The sequence below is a fragment of the Scyliorhinus canicula genome, chromosome 1 (assembly GCF_902713615.1).
Source record: "Scyliorhinus canicula chromosome 1, sScyCan1.1, whole genome shotgun sequence".
NCBI classification, from domain to species: Eukaryota; Metazoa; Chordata; class Chondrichthyes; order Carcharhiniformes; family Scyliorhinidae; genus Scyliorhinus; species Scyliorhinus canicula.
In genome coordinates, this window is record NC_052146.1 from 26,523,080 (window position 1) to 26,544,487 (window position 21,408).

At 52.6% G+C, this 21,408-nt stretch overlaps 1 protein-coding gene across 1 annotated transcript in view; it reads left to right on the plus strand.

The window, feature by feature from the left end:
- Positions 1–21,408, plus strand: part of LOC119978323 — a 492,194-nt gene that overhangs the window by 38,217 nt on the left and 432,569 nt on the right. The window contains exon 2 of the mRNA XM_038819870.1: positions 3,589–3,621. Coding sequence (XP_038675798.1) covers positions 3,589–3,621 — 33 coding nt within the window. The remainder of the gene's footprint in view (positions 1–3,588; positions 3,622–21,408) is intronic.

Sequence of the window (21,408 nt, forward strand, 5' to 3'; positions counted from 1 at the left end):
TGGGTGGTTGCCATGCGGTGCAGGTCTGGGGCAGTTGCTAGCCCATGATGGGGTTGCTTGGTCCGCGGGGAACGAGGTGAGACTGCGGAACGAGACCTATATGGTTGTAGCTAACTCTACAGTGTCCTCCAAGTTCTGGGCCCCTTTCTCAAGCAACCGTTGACGCACATAGTTGGACCTGAGCCGTGCCACGTATACATCACGGAAAGCGGGTTCCATATGCTGGGCGGCTGTTACAGCCTGAAAATTGCAGTCCCGAGCTAGGGGTTTAAAATCGTGCAGAAAGTCTTCCAGCGACTCCGCCGTGTGCTGGCGGCGGGTCGTAAAAATGTGGCGCGCGTAGACCTCGTTGATGGGCTGCATGTACATTCGGTCGAGCATGGCCAGGGCCTCCGTATACGAGGTAGTACAGTTAAGTTGCGTAGAGATACGATGGCTCACCCTTGTGTGCAGTGGGCTGAGTTTCTGCTCCTCTGTAATTTCTGAAGTGCTTGATTCAGCCAGGTAGGCCTTGTAACATCTGAGCCAGTGTAGAAAGATTTCTTTCGCCTCTGCAGCCTGCGGGTCAAGTTCTAGTCGGTCAGGTTTGAGGGTTGATTCCATAGTAGTTTTCTTCAAGTTTTCTAAGACTATTAAATTGATGTGACCATCAATTCACTAGAGACATGATTAGAAGTAAACTGTGGTTTTAATCGTCTTACAAACTGGCAGCAGGCTCACAGCACTGATCTTTATATTTCCGGTTGGGGGAGGAGCCATGGGCAGAGCCAAGGGTGGAGCCCAGTACAAACTCCTCATCTCCCCCTATGGGCAGAGCCGCGCAACGGCTCACATACAGAGCCCACAAGGACACAATACATGCAAGGCAATACAGTGTGAATTACAAAGCATATAATTCACCACAACAGTGTGGGGGGGGGGGTGCATGGGGGCGCATGGGGTTAAGGGGATAGAGAGGTGGAGATGCAGGGGCTAAGGGGGGGGTGGGGGGTCACCACACATGTGTCATGGGGATTCGCAATTCAGCAGGGTCTCACTTTCTCACCCGCCGCTGAACTCTGCATGGCGACCTCCCTTTCCTTTGGACAGCTGACCACATCCAGTGCCCTCTGCTCGGGCATGAGGGTCTGAAGTTCTGGTGGTCCCCCTCTGGTCTTCTGCCACTCCTGACGGTTGTGCGTGGCCTGCCGTGGGGGCACAAACCAAAACCGTTAGACGGTCCAAATCATGCAGCCCTGGGGTTGGGTGGATGGTGATCTCAGTGGTCAGGGCACCCGGCCAAGGCGGATGGCATGGGTGCTGGCATATGTGACAGAGTGGGGTTCAGTGTTCCCGGGGGGGGGGTTAGTGCCAGGGGCACGGAACAGCCAACTCACCCTGGCCGCCCTGAGGAGGTTGAGCAGTTTCTTTGTGCACTGCATGCCTGTCCGGGTGACATTTCCCATGGCGCTACCGCCTCTGCCACCTGTGCCCAGACACAGCAAACGATGATGCCGTGCCGGCCTTCCTTCCAGGCCGGGGTACAGGGTCATCAGCCTCTCCTCCTTGGCAACCATAAGGGTGTTCAGCTCAGCGTTCCTGAACCGTGGTGCTGCTCTCCTTTCAACCATCTTGTTGGCTGGGATGGTGTTTATGGGTGACAGACAGTTTAAGTGCAGCTGTGGCGTATGAGCCTCATATGTGCCAATCACGGACCCAGCGAATCCAGCACCGTTTTGCATGGAATTGATTGTGTTCCGTGTGGCGATGGTGCTAGCTCATTTAAAGTAGCTGAATTGATGCTGCTATTGCACCTTTTTCTCTGTCGTAAAACGCCACTGTTTCCACGCCGACATCGGCATTTTTAGTCTCAAAATTGGAGAATCCAGCTCTTAGTCTCAGAAACGGAGAATCCTTTCCCTTATATTTTTCTTCAAAATCGTTTTGGGATTGTGGTGTGATGATGACACATTCAACAAATACATGGCTCATTCCAACATTGAAATAAGGGGCGAAATTCTCCGACCCCCCCGCCGTGGCAGAAATTCTCCGCCACCCGGAAATTGGCGGGAGCGGGAATCACGTGCCACCGATCGGCAAGCCCTCCGCGGCAATCGGCGAGCCCCCCACGGCGATTCTCCGGACCGCGATGGGCTGAAGTCCTGCTGCTGAGAGGCCAATCCCGCTGCCGTCATTTCAACTACCTCTGGTGGCGGCGGGATTGGCGGCGCGAGCGGGCCCCCGGGGTCATGGGGAGGGGTGCGCCGGGTGATCGGACCCCGTGGGGGGTGCCCCCACGGTGGCCAGGCCCGCGACCGGAGCCCACCGATCGGCGGGCGGGCCAGTGCCGTGGGGGCACTCTTTTTCTTCTGCCGCCGCCACCGCCTCCACCATGGCGGAGGCGGAAGAGAACACCCCTTACCGTGCATGCTCCGGTGGTGACGTCAGCGGCCGCTGATGCACCGGCGCATGCGCGAACCGGCGAAGGCCTTTCGGCCAGCCCCGGCGGCAGGCGTCAAAGGCTGTTGGCGACGCTTTTGGCGCCAGTCGGCGTGGCGCCAACCACTCCGGCCCGGGCCTAGCCCTTAAAGGTGTGGTGAATTCCGCACCTTTGGGGAGGCCTGACGCCGGAGTGGTTGCCGCCACGCCGGGACCCCCCCCCCCCCCCCCCCCCCCCTTGCCGGGTAGGGGAGAATCCTGTCCAAGGCTTGTATTACATTTCTGGGGAACTTGCTTAAACTAATGGGAGTTCGCACAGCAGTAGCTCTAACTAATTTTGTAATTCTTGTCCCTTTTGTTGGTTGTGTTTCCCAGCTCATAATCTTTGCTGTACTCACTTCTCCTACACTTGTGTATTGAACAAAATGATCAATGAACTGTAAACTAGAAACTAGAGGGGCCTGACTTCAATAGCACACAATAACTGTCAGTGCATTGGACAAAAGCACCAGGACAGTTGTATCTTGATAGACACATGAACGGGAGGGGAATGGAGGGATACAGATCGTTTGGTCAATAAGTAATAGGTCTTATTGGAATAAAACTAGTGAGCTTGGGTTACCAGTGACCTATAGTTTTGAGGTACAGGAAAGAGAAGTGGCTCCTCTACTTTTAGTTCTATATTAAGGAAGGTAGAAAAGGCTACCTGCTGGTTTTATCAGTGGTCTCTAATACCTGTGAAATTAGTCAGATCATCTGCCATGCAAACTCCTCCTTGTTTAAGCAAGTTTCTTAGAAATGTAATATAACACATTTCAATATTGAAATGAGACCATGTATTTGTCGAATTTGTCATCAAAAAATTGGTGAAACAATGCTGGAACATTTCTGTTTTTATGACTGGGATGCGTCTTTTGTTACTTGAAGGTAGGGCACAGGGACTGTATCGAGTCAGTGGAACTATCTTTCAGAATGGTCTTCCCTGCAGCTGTCTGACTTAACTGCATTATTTAAAATAATAAGTGTATACTTTGAATGATATATGGGAAATCGTGTGAAAATATCTAGATTGAGAGTCAAAAAACTAGTCTTCAATAGTTATACCGTAGTCTAATCACGATATTTAAAATTGTTACTCACAAAACGTTCCCTATATTTTTTATTTTGCAGATCCTGATGGAACTGGAACCATCGATTACACCAGTAATGTACCTTTGTTGTACTTTACATTATTCATTTTGAAAATGTATATAATACTGCATACATAATATGTTCAGTCATTGCATGTTGATATATTAAGATATTTTGCTAAATATACCATGTATAAGCAGTCAACACATGTGATATATTCGCTAAACTTGAACTTCCAGCTAAAATGAAAACGAGAAAGGCAATACTGTGAAGAAGCGAAACAGGTATGCAACAATAACCATCAGCACATGGGCTGGAATTCTCCGGCTGATGGTCTTCTCTGTTCCTGCTGGCAGCGCACCCCCGCCTGCAGTTTTCCCGGCAGCGTGGAGTGGCTTCAATGGGAAATCCCATTGACAAGTAGCGGGAATAGAGAATCCCACCGCCAGTGAATGGCATGCTGCTGAGAACCATGTGGTGGGGGAAAGGAGAATCCAGCTCATGGTCTTTTGAAACAAAAATCAACATACTATTGAGGCCAGTTAAGTGGTGTAGCATTCTATTGGATGGTGCATGTAGATAGCATTGTGAGGGCCATGCTATACAACACATTAGTTAGAATAGCCTTCCTCCTAATGCTCAATGACACCTTGCACAACTTTCCTTTAACATTACATAGCAGGCTGCTCAGTTCTCCCTTGCTCCACACTTCGTTTGAACACAACAATTATCTTTATTTTTAAGAACCTTTTTTTTAAAGGAAGTGTTGAAAACCTTACAGGACATGGAAAGTTAAAGACAATGGACAAGGCATTGGTGCAGTTTAGCAACAAAGCTGACGATAACCTGTAGCACAATCCAGGAACAAGCTTGCAACAGTTGTTAGGATAGTGGACAAAAACCCCGATATATAATTTAATTTGTAAGGCTGTGAGGAAAGCATACTTCGCTCCAGGAGTGATTCCTCACACAAATAGGGATATGGTATATGAAAATAAACTTTATCACTAACACAGTATTACTAACTTTAATATCATAACGAAAATAGTTTACAATTACCAGTTAAATGATGCTTGATAATGAAATGAAACACTCCTACCTATTATTTTTATCTCCTTTCAGGTCAAAATTCACTTTAAAATACAATTAGCCAGTCCAACATTACTTGCTGTAAATAGATGTCTTGGATACATTGCTTTGAGAGAAACTGCTCGTCTGTTCACAGACAAATCTAAACAGAACTCCAAAACCCAACACCTGACTGCTTCAGTCCATGGCTCCTCCCATTCACTACATCACCTTACTAAAACTAAACACAATGGGCTGAATTCTCTGCCTCCCAGTGGCGGCTGTGAGAATCGCTATTGGACTGAGAATAGTGTGCAGTTGAAAAATCGCGACTTGCGCCCGGCGCCGATTCCATCGTCATGCTCAAACCTCTCACTGGCATTGTTATCGGGTTTTGCACACTGCGCTGGCAGTTTCATGCAAAACCCATCATTTGCATGCATTTAACTATCATTGGGTTGGACACCATGCTCCACCCCTCCATGATGCTCCACCTCTCTTAGGCTGAGGTCTTGAGTACACAAATTGGTGCAAGTTTCACAAGTGGAGTCTGGGATCCATGGCTATTGAGAGGGAGCAGGAGGCAAAAGAAACTCTCTCTGGGGAGTAGATTCCTGATCCGAGGGCAGTAGCGAGGAACAACTTGGTGCTTAGTCTGTGGACTTGCGGTGTCCCCTCGGGATCGCAGTGGTCTGGTTCAGACTGCCAATGCTGCAATATTTGGATTTAAACGCACCCCTTTGGTGCTAATTACAGACTCCTGGCTGCCCACACTCCTGACTGCTCACTGTGTCATAGAACATAGAACAGTACAGCACAGAACAGGCCCTTCGGCCCTTGATGTTGTGCCGAGCAATGATCACCCTACTCAAACCCACGTATCCACCCTATACCCGTAACCCAACAACCCCCCCCTTAACCTTACTTTTTTTTAGGACACTACGGGCAATTTATCATGGCCAATCCACCTAACCCGCACATCTTTGGACTGTGGGAGGAAACCGGAACACCCGGAGGAAACCCACGCACACACGGGGAGGACGTGCAGACTCCGCAGAGACAGTGACCCAGCCGGGACCGTGGAGCTGTGAAGCATTTATGCTAACCACCATGCTACCGTGCTGCCCATGCTGTCCTGTGATTGTTCAGAGAGCCTCTGGTGATGTGAGGCTGTCCTTCTAGAAACCCTCATCCCCAGGCAGTATCAGCAAGGGGATGGGCGTGACGAAACTCAGGCAATGACCTGACAGGTGTTGGCACTCCTCAGAAGCGCTGTCTCACTGCAAAGGAATCAGGGATTAGCAGAGCTCACCCCAATCAAAGGACACCCGCACTGTGGCCTTTGGAACCCTCAATGGTTTTCTGCCCCTCTCAGGAGGGAGGCCTCATCAGTGACCCCCACCCCTCTGGATCACAAACTGTCTCCTGGTGAGGCTGGCGACACTAATTCTCTTTGCCACCTCCTCCAAGGCGCTGTTCAGGAGGGTGGGCTAGAGTTGCGGCCCACCCTGGGGAGGAGAGAGTCCTTCCTTTCCTCATTGGCATTGACAGTTGGTCTACTTCAGACACCCGAAATTGGCAGGGGTGGCAGGTCCTCTGTCAACCAATTTTGTGCTTGCAATGAATGTGCGGTGAGTGGAGTGCTTAAAAACAGCGCCAGCTGCCAGGCATTTTAGTGCTGCTAATTCTGACCTAAAATTTTACTGTGGTGAATATACTTCATGTAATTCACACTGTATAGTATTGTGTCCTTGTGGGCTCTGTCTGGGAGCCGTTGCGCGGTTCTGCCCACAGGGGGAGATGAGGAGCTTGTACAGGGCTCCACCCTCGGCTCCACCCATGGCCCCTCCCACTACCGGAAGTATAAAGTGCTGCAGCCTTGTGAGCCTGCCCTCAGTTCTTCTGGTTGCAGGCAGGCTCAGTTGTAAGTCTATTAAAACCACAGTTTACTTCCTATCGTGTCTCGAGTGAATTGATGGCCACATCAATTTAATAGACTTAAGAAAACTACTATGGAATCAGCCCTCAAACCTGATCGACTAGAACTCGACCCGCAGGCTGCAGAGGCGAAGGAAATCTTTCTACACTGGCTTTGGTGTTTCAAGGCCTACCTGGAGGCATCGACTACAGAGGAGCAGAAACTCAGCCTACTGCACACATGGGTGAGCCATCGCACCTCTACGCAACTCAACTGTACCGACTTGTATACCGAGGCCCTCACTATGCTCGACCGATTATACGTGCGGCCGGTAAACGAGGTCTACGCGCGGCACATTTTCGCTACCCGCCGCCAGCGCCCCGCAGAGTCGCTAGAGGACTTCCTGCGCGACTTAAAAGCCCTTGCTCGGGAATGCAACTTTCAAGCTATAACTGCCTCCCAGCATATGGAACTCGCTGTCCATGATGTGTACGTTGTGGGGGTCTGGTCTAACTATGTGCGCCAGTGACTACTCGAAAAAGGGGCCCAGAATTTGGAGGAAACGGTAGCGCTAGCCACCGTCTCGTTTCAAAGTCTCAATTCATTCCCTGCAGACCAAGCGACCCCATCGTGGACCCCCGACCAGCGACTGCCCCAGGCCTGTGCCGCGTGGCCACCCACCCACTATGGAGCGCCAGCGTGCCATTTTTGTGGCCAGCCCCAACACCCACGGCCGCACTGTCCGGCCCGCAACGCGACCTGCAGCAGCTGCGGTCGAAAAGGACATGATGCCAAAGTATGCCTGGCGAAATCGAAACCCTCTAACTCCCCCGCAGTCCAGAGCAATCGCTCCCCCAACTCGCAGGTCCCGCAACGTTGCAGCATGTCTGCCTCCTCCGCCTCCTCCTGACATGTGTGACTCATGGGGGCCGCCATCTTGGCAATCCTCCCCCACGCGGCCTGCCATGTGCGAGTCATGGGGGGTGCCATCTTGGGCGCCATCTTCCTCGCCGCCCGCCACGTGCGATCCACGGGGGCGGCCATCTTCTTCATCGCCCGCCACGTGCGATCAACGGGGGCCGCCATCTTGGCCATCACCCGATGTTCACCTCGAGGACTACGACCTCTGCGGACAGTAATCACGGGGCCACTCCAGCACTGCTGATCGAGCCGCCGACTACCCACAACTCAACGCAGTCACGTTGGACCAGTCGCGTCCGAAGCACCTCAGGAGCTCGATGATGTCCGTTCAGATCAACGGATACAAGACACCGTGCCTCTTGGACTCCGGGAACACCGAGAGCTTCGTACATCCTGACCTGGTAAGTCGCTCCCTATCTTCCCGGCATGGCAAACTATCTCCCTCGCCTCGAGCTCGCACTCGGTCCAAATACAAGGGCGCACCGTTGCGACCCGAATGATTCAGGGCGCCAGCTGCCCTAATTTCCAGCTGTACGTACTCCCCGACCTCTGCGCCCCACTCTTACTCGGGCTTGACTTTCAATGCAACCTCAAGAGCCTCACACTCCGCTTCGGCGGACCCCCACCTCTTCTCACTATATGCAGCTTAGCGACTCTAAAAATCGACCCCCTGCACTCTTCGCTAACCTAACGGCTACCTGTAAATCAGTAGCCACTCGCAGCAGGCGGTACAGCCTGCAGGACAGAGTATTCATCAGAGCCGAAGTCCAGCGGCTCCTACGTGAGGGAGTCATAGAGGTCAGTAACAGCCCCTGGAGAGCTCAGGTGGTGGTCATCAAGACCGGGGAAAAGTTCCGGATGGTGGTTGATTACAGCCAAACCATTAACCGGTTCACGCACCTCGATGCGTACCCCTCCCCAGAATTGCAGACATGGTCAACCAGATTGCCCAGTACCGCATATTCTCCACTGTGGATCTGAAGTCTGCATACCACCAGCTCCCAATCCACCCAGAGCCCCGCCTGGCGTTTGAGGCAGATGGCTGCCTCTTCCATTTCCTCCGGGTCCCCTTTGGCGTCATGAATGGGGTCTTGGTGTTCCAACGAGCAATGGACCGAATGGTGGACCAGTACGGGCTGCGGGCCACGTTTCTGAACTTGGACAATGTCACCATCTGCGGCCATGATCAGCAGGACCAAGACGCCAACCTCCACCGATTTCTCCAAACCCCCCCCCCGCCAATACAAAGCAATAAATTAATAGCTGAGATTGACCACCCTCTAACACTTCGCCAGAAAACCGAGAAAGGGCTGCCACCGCCAGAAGAACCCTTGTACCGACCCCCTCAGGGCAACCTTGACCCTCTCCAGTTTGATGAACCCGGCCATGTTGTTAATCCAGGATTCCGGGCTCGGGGGTTTTGCGTCCCTCCACTGTAAAAGAATCCTACGCCGGGCTACTAGAGACGCAAAGGCCAGGATACCGGCCTCTCTCGCCTCCTGCACTCCCAGCTCCGATGCTACCCCAAAGATAGTGAGCCCCCAGTCCGGTTCCACGCTGGAACCGACCACCTTGGACAAGGTCCCCGCCACCCCCTTCCAGAACCCCTCCAACGCCGGACACGCCCAGAATATGTGGGTGTGGTTAGCTGGGCCTCCCAAACACCTCACACACCTGTCCTCACCCCCTAAGAACCGGCTCAGCCTGGCCCCAGTCATGTGCGCCCTATGCAGCACCTTCAGCTGAATTAAGCAGAGCCGTGCGCAAGAAGAGGACGAGTTCACCCTCCCCACGGCGTCCGCCCACGTCCCCTCGTCAATCTCCTCCCCTAGCTCTTCCTCCCACTTCGCTTTCAGCTCTTCCACCGAGGCCTCCTCCTCTTCCTGCATCATCTGATAAATTGCCGAGATCCGACCCTCACCGACCCACGTCCCCGAGAGCACCCTATCCTGCACCCCCCTTGGCGGTAGTAGCGGGAACTCCGCCACCTGCCACTTAACAAACGCACTAATCTGCATATAACTGAAAGTATTCCCGGGGGGGAGACCCCACTTCCCCTCCAACTCCTCTAAAGTCGCAAACTTCCCGTCGAGGAAAAGGTCCCCCATCCGCCTGATGCCTGCCCTATGCCAACTCAAAAACCCACCATCTATTCTCCCTGATGCAAACCGGTCATTGCCCCATATTGGGGCCCAAACTGAGGCCTTCACTTCCCCCCTTTGCCGCCTCCACTGCCCCCAAATTTTGAGGGAAGCCACCACTACTGGACTCGTAGAATACCTTGTCGGGGGGAGTGGGAGCGGGGCCATCACCAATGCTTCCAAACTCGTGCCCACACAGGACGCCACCTATGAATGATTGCCACATTCACAGCCCAGTCGTACCCACACAAGTTGGGCAACGCCAAACCACCTACCTCCCTGCCTCGCTCAAGGAATACCCTCCTCACTCTCAGGGTCTTCTGGCATCAACACCTCTGGCATCCCCCCGCCGGATCCGCGATGTACAACAGTAAATCATCCGCGTACAGCGAAAAACCCCCCCCGCACAATCCCTCTCCAGTTCTTCGAATCCCTCAGCGCCATGGCCAGGGGTTCAATCGCTAACACGAAGAGCAGGGGAGACAAGGGGCACCCCTGCCTCGTCCCCGGGACAGCCAAAAGTCCTCCGACCTCCTTCCATTCGTCACCACGCTCGCTACAGGGGCACTATACAGCAGCCTCACCCAGCTAATGAATCCCTCACCAAACCCAAATCTCCTCAACACTTCCCAAAGGTAGCTCCACTCCACCCTATCAAAAGCTTTCTCCGCATCCATCGATGCTACTATTTCCGCCTCCCCATCCGCCGACGCCATCATCGTGACATTAAGAAGCCGCAGCACATTACCATTCAGCTGCCTCCCCTTCACAAACCCCGTTTGGTCCTCATGGATAACCATCGGGACCACAACTTCCACCCTCCTGGACAGTATTTTAGCCAACAACTTTGCGTCCACGTTGAGGAGCGAGATCGACCTGTAAGACCCACACTGGAGGGGGTCCTTATCCCATGTCAGGATCAGTGAGATTATTGCTCTAGACATCGTCGGGGGCAAAGCCCCCCCTCCCGTGTCTCATTCAGGGTCCTCACTAGCAACGGGCCCAGCAGGTCTGAGAACTTATAAACCTCCACCGGGAACCCGTCAGGTCCCGGTGCTTTCCCTGTCTGCATGCTCCCCAGCGCCTCCATCAGCTCCTCCAACTCGATTGGGGCCCCCAGACCCTGCACCCGCTCCTCCTCCACTCTTGGGAACTCCAGCTTATCCAGAAAGCGGTCCATCCTGCCCACCTCCCTAGGGGGCACCGACCTGTACAGCCCCTCGTAAAAGGATCTGAACATCCCATTAACGTCCCTACCACTCCGCACCAGGTTCCCTCCTGCATCTGTGACTCCCCCTATCTCTCTCGCTGCCTCCCGCTTCCGGAGCTGGTGGGCCAGCATCCGACTTGCCTTCTCCCCGTACTCATATACCACCCCCTGCGCCCTCCTCCACTGCGCCTCCGCCTTCCGGGTGGTCAGTATATCGAACTCCGCTTGGAGACTGCGCCGCTTCCTCAAAGGCCCCTCTTCCGGGACATCCGTATATCTCCTGTCCACCCTTACCATTTCCTCCACCAACCTCTCCCTCTCAACCCTCTCCCCCCTCTCCCTGTGCGCCTGAATAGATATCAGCTCCCCTCTAACCACTGCCTTCAGTGCTTCCCAGACCACCCCAACTTGCACCTCCCCATTGGCATTAGCTTCCAAATACCTCTCTATGCACCTACGGACCCGCCCACATACTTTCTCCTCTGACAGAGGCCCCACATCTAACCTCCACAGCGGGTGCTGATCCTTCCCCTCCCCCAGCTCCAGGTCCACCGAATGCGGAGCGTGGTCAGATATGACTATCGCCGAATACTCCGCCCCCACCACTCTCGGGATTAGCGCCCTGCTGAGGACAAAAAAATCAATCCGGGAATAAGCCTTGCGGACATGGGAGAAAAAGGAAAACTCCCTACCTCCTGGCCTCAAAAACCTCCAAGGGTCTACCCCTCCCATCTGATCCATGAACCCCCTCAGCACTGAGGCCGCCGCCGGCCTCTTACCCATCTTAGACCTCGAACGATCCAGAGCTGGATCCAACACAGTATTAAAATCCCCTCCCAAGATCAAGCCCCCCGTCTCCAGGTCCGGAATCTGGCTCAACATTTGCCGCATGAAACCCGCATCGTCCCAGTTGGGGGCGTACACATTAACCAGAACCACCCGCTCCCCTTGAAGCCTACCACTTACCATTACGTATCTAGCCCAGCTGTCCGCCACCACACTCGACGCCACGAACGACAAGCTCGTGCCAACTAAAATCGCCACCCCTCGATTCTTCGCATCTAGCCCCGAGTGAAACACCTGTCCAACCCAGCCTCTTCTCAGCCTCACCTGATCCGCCACCTTAAGGTACATCTCCTGGAGCATAGCCACGTCTGCTCCCAGTCCCTTCAATGGCGCCAAGACCCGGGACCGCTTCACCGGTCCATTCAGCCCCCTCACGTTCCATGTGACCAGCCGAATCTGGGGGGTCTTCCCCTTCCTCTGCGCCGGTCAGCCATAGCTCTCCCTCGGCTCACCACGTGCCTGCAGAACCCCCCCAGGCCTGTTCCTCCACGGTGGCAGAACCCCCCCCCCCCCCCCCCCCCCCCCCCCCAACACACCCACAAACCCCACCCATCACCAGCAGTTCCCCATCCGCCCCTGCAGCAGCAACCCAGTAACCCCCCCCCCCAAAGCTAGGCCCCCCCCGAGCTGCGTAATCCCTTCCATCGTACTCTGCTGACCCCGGCTGCTCCCACCACCCCAACGACCACCCCCTGGGTATAACACAACCACCACTCCCCCCACCCAGTGCCGGTCCCGCCCACTGCTCCTCCAATGAGGGAAGAAACCCGCGCTTCCATCTCAGACCCCGCCCCCCGACCCAACAAGCGGGAAAAAGAAGGGCGCGTGACCTAGCGGGGCCGCGAACAGCTCCCCAGCCCTCCACCAGTGAAAACACAAGAAAGCACCCAAATAAATAAATAACAGCCCCAAAAGGCAAAAAAGCAGAAAAGCAAAAAGGCATAATCAAACACAACCAGAAAAATGAAAGGATACCAAGGAGGACAAAGCCTCCGTACTATGTACATCAGTCCGCAGCCCCTCAGTTCGAGTCCAACTTCTCTGCCTGGACAAAGGCCCAGGCCTCCTCCGGGGAATCGAAATAAAGCTGGCGATCTTTGTAAGTGACCAGAGGCGAGCCGGCTGTAACAGGCCAAACTTCATCCCCTTGTGAAGCACTGCCTTCGTCCGATTAACACCAGCCCTTCTCTTTGCCACCTCTGCGCTCTAATCCTGATAAATCTTGATCTCTGCATTCTCCCACTTACTGCTCCTCTCCTTCGCCCATCTCAGCACACACTCACGGTCAACGAAGCGGTGAAAACGGACCAGCACCGCCCTAGGCGGCTCGTTCGGCCTGGGCTTCCTCAACAGCACTTGATGGGTACCCACCAGCTCCAAGGGCCCCTGGAATGACCCCGCACCCATTAACGAGTTCAGCACCACGGCCACGTAGGCCCCCAAGTCCGAACCTTCCAGCCCCTCCGGGAGGCCCAGGATCCGCAGGTTCTTCCGACGGGAGCGGTTCTCCATCTCCTCCATCCTAGCTAGCCATTTCTTGTGGAGCGCCTCGTGCGACTCCACCTTCACTGCCAGGCCCAGGAGATCGTCCTCGCTCTCCGAGGCCTTTTGCCGTAGCTCTCGGATCTCTGCACCCTGAGCCGTCTGAGTCACCATGAGCTTGTCCAGCGAGGCCTTAAATGGTTCCAGGATCTCAGCTTTCAGCTCTCTGAAGCAGCGCTGAAGCAGCTCCTGCTGCTCCTGCCCCCACTGCTGCCACGCTGCCGGTTCCCCGCCCGCCGCCATCTTGTTTTTCCTGCCTGGCACCTTTTTATGCTCCAAAGCCATTTTTTGACCGCTCCGCCCCTGGTCCAGTCCATCCACCGGCAGATCAGTGCAGTAGATTTGTTCCCACACGGGGAAAAGTCCAGCCAGCACCGCTACGGGCCCTTAAAAGAACCCAAAAGACCAAAAATAGCGGGAGCTACCGAACGTGCGGCTTAGCTCCGCATCACTGCAACCGGAAGTAGCTATATTGTGTCCTTGTGGGCTCTGTGAGCCGTTGCGCGGCTCTGCCCACAGGGGGAGATGAGGAGCTTGTACAGGGCTCCACCCTCGGCTCCGCCCATGGCCCCTCCCACTACCGGAAGTATAATGTGCTGCAGCCTTGTAGCCTGCCCTCAGTTCTTCTGGTCACAGGCAGGCTCAGTTGTAAGTCTATTAAAACCACAGTTTACTTCCTATCGTGTCTCGAGTGAATTGATGGTCACATCAGTTACTCCGCCTGATGGGCCGGAAATTGCTTTCAATTTGCGCTGTCAGAGTCCTGGCCAATTTGCATGTCCTGAAATTAGGAATGAATAGTGCCCCCAACAGAAATTTGAATCCCACGCTAGTCAGTGCCAGCGGGAACACATGGGATGCAATTCAGGGACCACGTTGTGCCCGGCGCGAATTGGCACACTGAGTGGGTGAATAGTGGGAGAGGGTAAAATCGAGATTTGCGGCGGGTGCGAACCATTTTACTTTTCACCTGGCCCGCTCCTGATGGCGAGTTCCGAACCTTGTCCAGAAATGGCGCCAATATCATTAACCCTAATTTTCATGCATTTCAATCTCATTAACGAAATTGAAATTGAACGCACTGCTGATGAGGACCTTTAATGAGGCGAGGGAGAAGGGAATCCTCCCCCCTACAATGTCGCAGGCCTCGATATCACTTAGTCTTAAACAGGAGAAGGACCCTGAACAGTTTGGGTCTTCAGGCCAATCTCGTTACTAAATGTGGATGCCAAGCTATTGGCTAAGATCTTGGCCACAAGGATAGAGGATTGTGTCCCTGGGGTGAGTGGTGAATACCATACTGGATTTGTTAAGGGCAGGCAACTTAACGCCAATGTGCGGAGGCTTTTAAATATTGTTATGATGCCCTCGGAAAGAGAGGAAGCATAGGTTGTGACAGCGATGGATGCAGAGAAAGCTTTCGATCGGGTGGAGTGGGAGTACCTGTGGGAGGCTCTAGGTAGGTTTGGGTTTGGAGAGGACTTTATTCGATGGGTGCGAGTGCTGCATCAGGCGCCTGTGGCAAGCGTGCGTACGAACTGGCTTAGGTTGGGGTATTTTAAATTGCACCGGGGGACGAGGCAAGGGTGCCCCCTCCCCGCTATTATTAGCTTCAGCCATTGAGCCGCTGGCCATAACGTTGAGAGCTTCAAGGAACTGGCAGGGTTGGTCGGGGTGAGGGGGTGTGTGGGTGGGGAGCACTGGGTTTTGCTCTACGCGGATGACCTCCTCCTGTATATTTCGGACCCACTGGAGGGGATGGGGGAGGTCATGCGGATTTTGAGGGAATTTGGCAGTTTTTCGTGATATAAACTGAATGTGGGGAAGAGCGAGTTGTTTGTGATCTAGGCTAAAGAGCAGGAGAAGAGACTGAGTGAGCTGACTGAGTGAGGAGAGTAGAGAACATAGAACACTACAGCGCAGTACGGGCCCTTCGGCCCTCGATGTTGCGCCGACCTGTGAAACCACCTGAAGCCTATCTGACCTACACTATTCCATTTTCATCCATATGTCTAGCCAGTGACCACTTAAATGCCCTTAAAGTTGGCGAGTCTACTACTGTTGCAGGCAGGGCGTTCCACACCCCTACTACACTCTGAGTAAAGAAACTGCCTCTGACATCTGTCCTAAATCTATCACCCCTCAATTTAAAGCTATGTCCACTCATGTTAGTCATCACCATCCGAGGAAAAAGACTCTCACTGTCCACCCTATCTAACCCTCTGACTATCTTATATGTCTCTATTAAGTCACCTCTCAGCCTTCTCCTCTCTAACGAAAACAACCTCAAGTCCCTGAGCCTTTCCTCGTAAGACCTTCCCTCCATACCAGGCAACATCCTAGTAAATCTCCTCTGAACCCTTTCCAAAGCTTCCACATCCTTCCTATAATGTGGTGACTAGAACTGCACGCAGTACTCCAGGTGCGGTCGCACCAGAGTTATGTACAGCTGCAGCATGACCTTGTGGCTCCGAAACTCAATCCCCCTGCTGATAAAGGCTAGCACACCATATGCCTTCTTAACAGCCCTATTAACCTGGGTGGCAACTTTCAGGGATTTATGTACCTGGATGCCGAGATCTCTCTGTTCATCTACACTACCAAGAATCTTGCCATTAGCCCAGTACTCTGCATTCCTGTTACTCCTTCCAAAGTGAATCACCTCACACTTTTCCGCATTAAAATCCATCTGCCACCTCTCAGCCCAGCTCTGCAGCTTATCTATGTCCCTCTGTATCCTATAACATCCTTCAGCACTATCCACAACTCCACCGACCTTCGGGTCATCTGCAAATTTACTAATCCATCCTTCTACACCCTCTTCCAGGTCATTTATAAAAATGATAAACAGCAGTGGCCCCAAAACAGATCCTTGCGGTACACCACTAGTAACTGAACTCCAGGATGAACATTTGCCATCAACCACCACCCTCTGTCTTCTTTCAGCAAGCCAATTACTGATCCAAATCGCTAAATCACCTTCAATATTTTCTGCAATAGCCTACCGTGGGGAACCTTATCAAACGCCTTACTGAAATCCATATACACCACATCAACCGCTTTACCCTGATCCACCTGTTTGGTCAGGGTTGTCTCTACTCCTCTTCTTGAACAAGGGGACAACATTTGCTATCCTCCAGTCTTCCGGCACTATTCCTGTCGACAAAGACGACATAAAGATCAAGGACAAAGGCTCTGCAATCTCCTCCCTGGCTTCCCAGAGAATCCTAGGATAAATCCCATCTGGCCCAGGGGACTTATCTATTTTGACATTTTCCAAAATTTCTAACACCTCCTCCTTTTGAACCTCAATTCCATCTAGCCTGGTCGACTGAACCTGAGTATTCTCCTCGACAACATTGTCTTTCTCCAGTGTAAACACTGATGAAAAATATCCATTTAACGCTTCCCCTATCTCCTCTGATTCCACACACAACTTTCCACTACTATCCTTGATTGGCCCTAATCTTACTCTAGTCATTCTTTTGTTCCTGATATACCTATAGAAAGCCTTAGGGTTTTCCTTGATCCTATCCGCCAACGACTTTTCGTGTCCTCTCCTCGCTCTTCTTAACTCTCCCTTTAGGTCCTTCCTGGCTAACTTGTAACTCTCAAGTGCCCTAACTGAGCCTTCATGTCTCATCCTAACATAAGCCTTCTTCTTCCTCTTGACAAGTGCTTCAACTTCCTTAGTAAACCACGGTTCCCTTGCTCGACAACTTCCTCCCTGCCTGGCAGGTACATACTTATCAAGGACATACAGTAGCTGTTCCTTGAAAAAGCTCCACATTTCGATTGTACCCATCCCCTGCAGTTTCCTTCCCCATCCTAAACATCCTAAATCTTGCCGAATAGCATCATAATTGCCTTTGCCCCAGCTATAATTCTTGCCTTGCGGTATATACCTATCCCTGCCCATTGCTAAAGTAAACATAACCGAGTTGTGATCACTATCACCAAAGTGCTCACCTACATCTAAATCTAACACCTGGCTGGGTTCATTACCCAGTACCAAATCCAATGTGGCCTCGCCCCTTGTTGGCCTGTCTACATACTGTGTCAGAAAACCCTCCTGCACACACTGTACAAAAACTGACCCATCTATAGTACTCGAACTATAGTATTTCCAGTCAATATTTGGAAAGTTAAAGTCCCCCATAACAACTACCCTGTTACTCTTGCTCCTGTCGAGAATCATCTTTGCAATCCTTCCCTCTACATCTCTGGAACTATTCGGAGGTCTATAGACAACTCCCAACAGGGTGACCTCTCCTCTCCTGTTCCTAACCTCGGCCCATACTACCTCAGTAGACGAGTCCTCAAACGTCCTTTCTACCGCCGTAATACTTTCCTTGATTAACAATGCCACACCCCCCCCTCTTTTACCATCTTCTCTGTTCTTACAGAAACATCTAAATCCTGGAACCTGCAACAACCATTCCTGTCCCTGCTCTACCCATGTCTCCGAAATCGCCACAACATCGAGATCCCAGGTACCAACCCATGCTGCAAGCTCACCCACCTTATTCCGGATGCTCCTGGCGTTGAAGTAGACACACTTCAAACCAGCGTCTTGCTTGCCGGTGCCCTCTTTCGAACTTTTAACCCTATCCCTGACCTCAGTACTCTCAACATCCTGTACACTGGGACTACAATTTAGGTTCCCATCCCCCTGCTGAATTAGTTTAAACCCCCCCGAAGAGCACTAGCAAATTTCCCCCCCAGGATATTGGTACCCCTCTGGTTCAGGTGAAGACCATCCTGTTTGTAGAGGTCCCACCTACCCCAGAATGAGCCCCAATTATCCAGGAAACCAAAACCCTCCTCCTGAACCATCCCTGTAGCCACGTGTTCAACTCCTCTCTCTCCTTATTTCTCACTTCGCTAGCACGTGGCACGGGTAACAACCCAGAGATAACAACTCTGTTTGTTCTAGCTCTCAGCTTCCACCCTAGCTCCCTGAATTTCTGTCTCAAATCCCCATCTCTCTTCCTACCTATGTCGTTGGTATCTATGTGGACCACGACTTGGGGCTTCTCCCCCTCCCCCTTAAGGATCCCAAAAACACGATCAGAGACATCACGAACCCTGGCACCTGGGAGGCAACACACCAACCGTGAGTCTCTTTCGTTCCCACAGAACCTCCTGTCTGTTCCTCTAACTATGGAGTCCCCAATGACAAGTGCTCTGTTCCTCTTCTCCCTTCCCTTCTGAGCAACAGGGACAGACTCTGTGCCAGAGACCTGTGCCCCATTGCTTACCCCTGGTAAGTCGTCCCCCGCAACAGTATCCAAAACGGTATACTTGTTATAGAGGGGAACGACCACAGGGGATCCCTGCACTGCCTGCCGGTTCCCTCTCCCTCCCCTGACGGTAACCCATCTACCTTCTTCTTTTACCTGAGGTGTGACTACCTCCCTATAACTCCTCTCAATAACCTCCTCTGCCTCCCGAATGATCCGAAGTTCATCCAGCTCCAGGTCCCTAACGCGGTTCTCGAGGAGCTGGAGTTGGGTGCACTTCCCGCAGATGTAGTCAGCAGGGACACTAGAGGTGACCCTTTCCTCCCACATTCTGCAGGAGGAACATTCAACTGCCCGAGTCTCCATTCCCACTGAACTAACTTCCCAACTACTGAAAAATAAAAATAAAAAACTTGTTAGTTTAGCAATCCAACGTTAGAACATTTTTTTTTGGTTAGAGGAGGAGGATGGGTGGGAGACACTACGTAAGTAGTGTTTCGGGTAAAGCTGTCACTCGAGAACAGACCCTTCACAAACCACCTTCAACTTACGCTGCTCCCCGGAACAGCCAATCAGAAGCTCTGCTCTGCTGCCCTCTGCTGGATGCTTGCCTTCCGTCGAACTCCTCGGGTCACTTGTGCAGGTGCACCTTCAACTTACGCTGACCGCACTGCACGTATGCAAATCTCTCCGGAACAGCCAATCAGAAGCTCTGCTCTGCTGCCCTCTGCTGGATGCTTGCCTTCCGTCGAACTCCTAGGGTCACTTGTGCAGGTGCACCTTCAACTTACGCTGACCGCACTGCACGTATGCAAATCTCCCCGGAACAGCCAATCAGAAGCTCTGCTCTGCTGCCCTCTGCTGGATGCTTGCCTTCCGTCGAAATCCTAGGGTCACTTGTGCAGGTGCACCTTCAATTTACGCTGACCGCACTGCACGTATGCAAATCTCCCCGGAACAGCCAATCAGAAGCTCTGCTCTGCTGCCCTCTGCTGGATCTCTGAAGAGCTTTCGCTACCTGGGAATACAGGTGGCTCGGAAGTGGGATTCGTTGCATAAGCTTAATTTGACCCGGCTGGTGGAACAAATGGAAGGGGACTTTAAAAGATGGGACATGCTCCCGCTGTCACTGGCAGGGAGGGTACAGACTGTGAAAATGACAGTCCTCCCCAAATTTCTATTTGTATTCCAGTGCCTTCCCATCTTCATCCCTAATTGAAGCGGGTGAATTAGATCATTTCAGGATTTGTTTAGCGGGTAAAACCCCGCGGGTAAAGAGAATGCTGATGAAACGCAGTCGGGGGGAGGGTGGGCTGACGTGGCCGAACTTTTACAACTACTACTGGGCGGCCAACATAGCCATTATTAGGAAGTGGGTATTGGGGGAGAGGTCGGCATGGGAGCGGTTGAGGCGGCGTCATATAAAGGCACCAGCTTGGGAGCGCTGGTAACGGCACCTCTGCCATTCTCGCCGGCCCGTTACTCCAGAAGTCCGGTGCTGGTGGCGGCACTGAAGATCTGGGGGCAGTGGAGGAGACACAAGAGGGTGGAAGGCACGTCGGTCTGGACCACAGGTTTCTACCGGGCAGGACGAATGGCGGGTTCCAGAGCTGGCAGAGGACAGGTATCAAAAGGATGGGTGACCTGTTTATAGATGGGAGATTTCCCAGCCTGCAGGGACTGGAGGACAAATTTAAACTGCCGCCAGGGAACGGCTTTAGGTATTTACAAGTGCGGGCCTTCCTGAGATAACAGGTGGTGGCCTTCCCGCTTCTGCCGCCACGGGGGATACAGGATAGAGTAGTTTCCGGTACCTGGGTTGGGGAGGGGGAGGTGTCGGACATCTACCGGGAACTGCTGGAAGTGGAGGAAACCCCGGTGGAGGAACTTAAGGGCAAATGGGAGGAGGCGTTAGAAGGAGAGTTAGAGCCAGGTCTGTCGGCAGAAGCCCTAAGTAGGGTCAGTTCCTCCTCATCATGTGCTAGGCTCAGTTTAATCCAATTTAAAGTAGTCCACTGGGCACAATGACGGCGGTGAGGATGAGCAAGTTTCTCGGGGTAGAAGATAGATGTGCGAGGTGTGCGGGAAGCCCAGCAAACCATATCCATGTGTTTTGGGCATGCCCGAAGCTTGGAGGGTTCTGGCAGGGGTTTGCCAAAGCAATGTCCAAGGTGCTAGGTACGCGGATTGTGCCGAGTCCAGAGGTGGCGATCTTTGGCGTGTCAGAAGATCCAGGAGTTCAGGGAGTGAAAGAGGCTGATGTTCTGGCCTTTGCCTCCCTGGTAGCCCGGAGACAGATCCTTTATATGTGGAGGGACTCGATACCCCCGAGTGTAGAGACTTGGGTCAATGACATGGCTGGGTTTCTCAGCCTCGAGAAAATAAAGTTTGCCTTAAGCGGATCAATGCTAGGGTTCTCCCGGAGGTGGCAGTCGTTCGTCGACTTCTTTGAAGAAATTTTAAATGTCGGCAGTAGCAGCTTTCCGAGAATTGGGGGGGTTGTTTTTTTGTTTTCATGTGGTCTGTGAAGATAGAGCCGATTGTGGAAATGTCTATTTTTTCACCATGTTAATGTTTAATGTTTACTGTTCTTTTTCTGTTATTATAAACTTTTACAAATACTTCAATAAAAATATTTAAAAAAAAATAGATTTAAGTTGAATGCGGCAGCATCCCGGGAATTACTCAGCTCCCCAGCAGGAAGTCACGCCGGCATTGTTTAATATTCCTTTTCAAAAACGTGAAGCTGGTGCAATGGCTACTGAAGGGAACTGAGGAAGTAAGCAGCCATTTCCACTTTCAGGTATGCAGCTCAACGGCACCGATTCCACCCCTCAGGGGGAGGTCGGCCTTGGTCGGGCGGTTGAAGTGTTCCAGGTCCCGTGTCACCCTTGGTCTGTGTTTGCGAGGAGCTTCGTGTCTGTGCGGCCTTCTAGCCAGTGATGGCCCCATGTGTACAGGTGTCGTTAG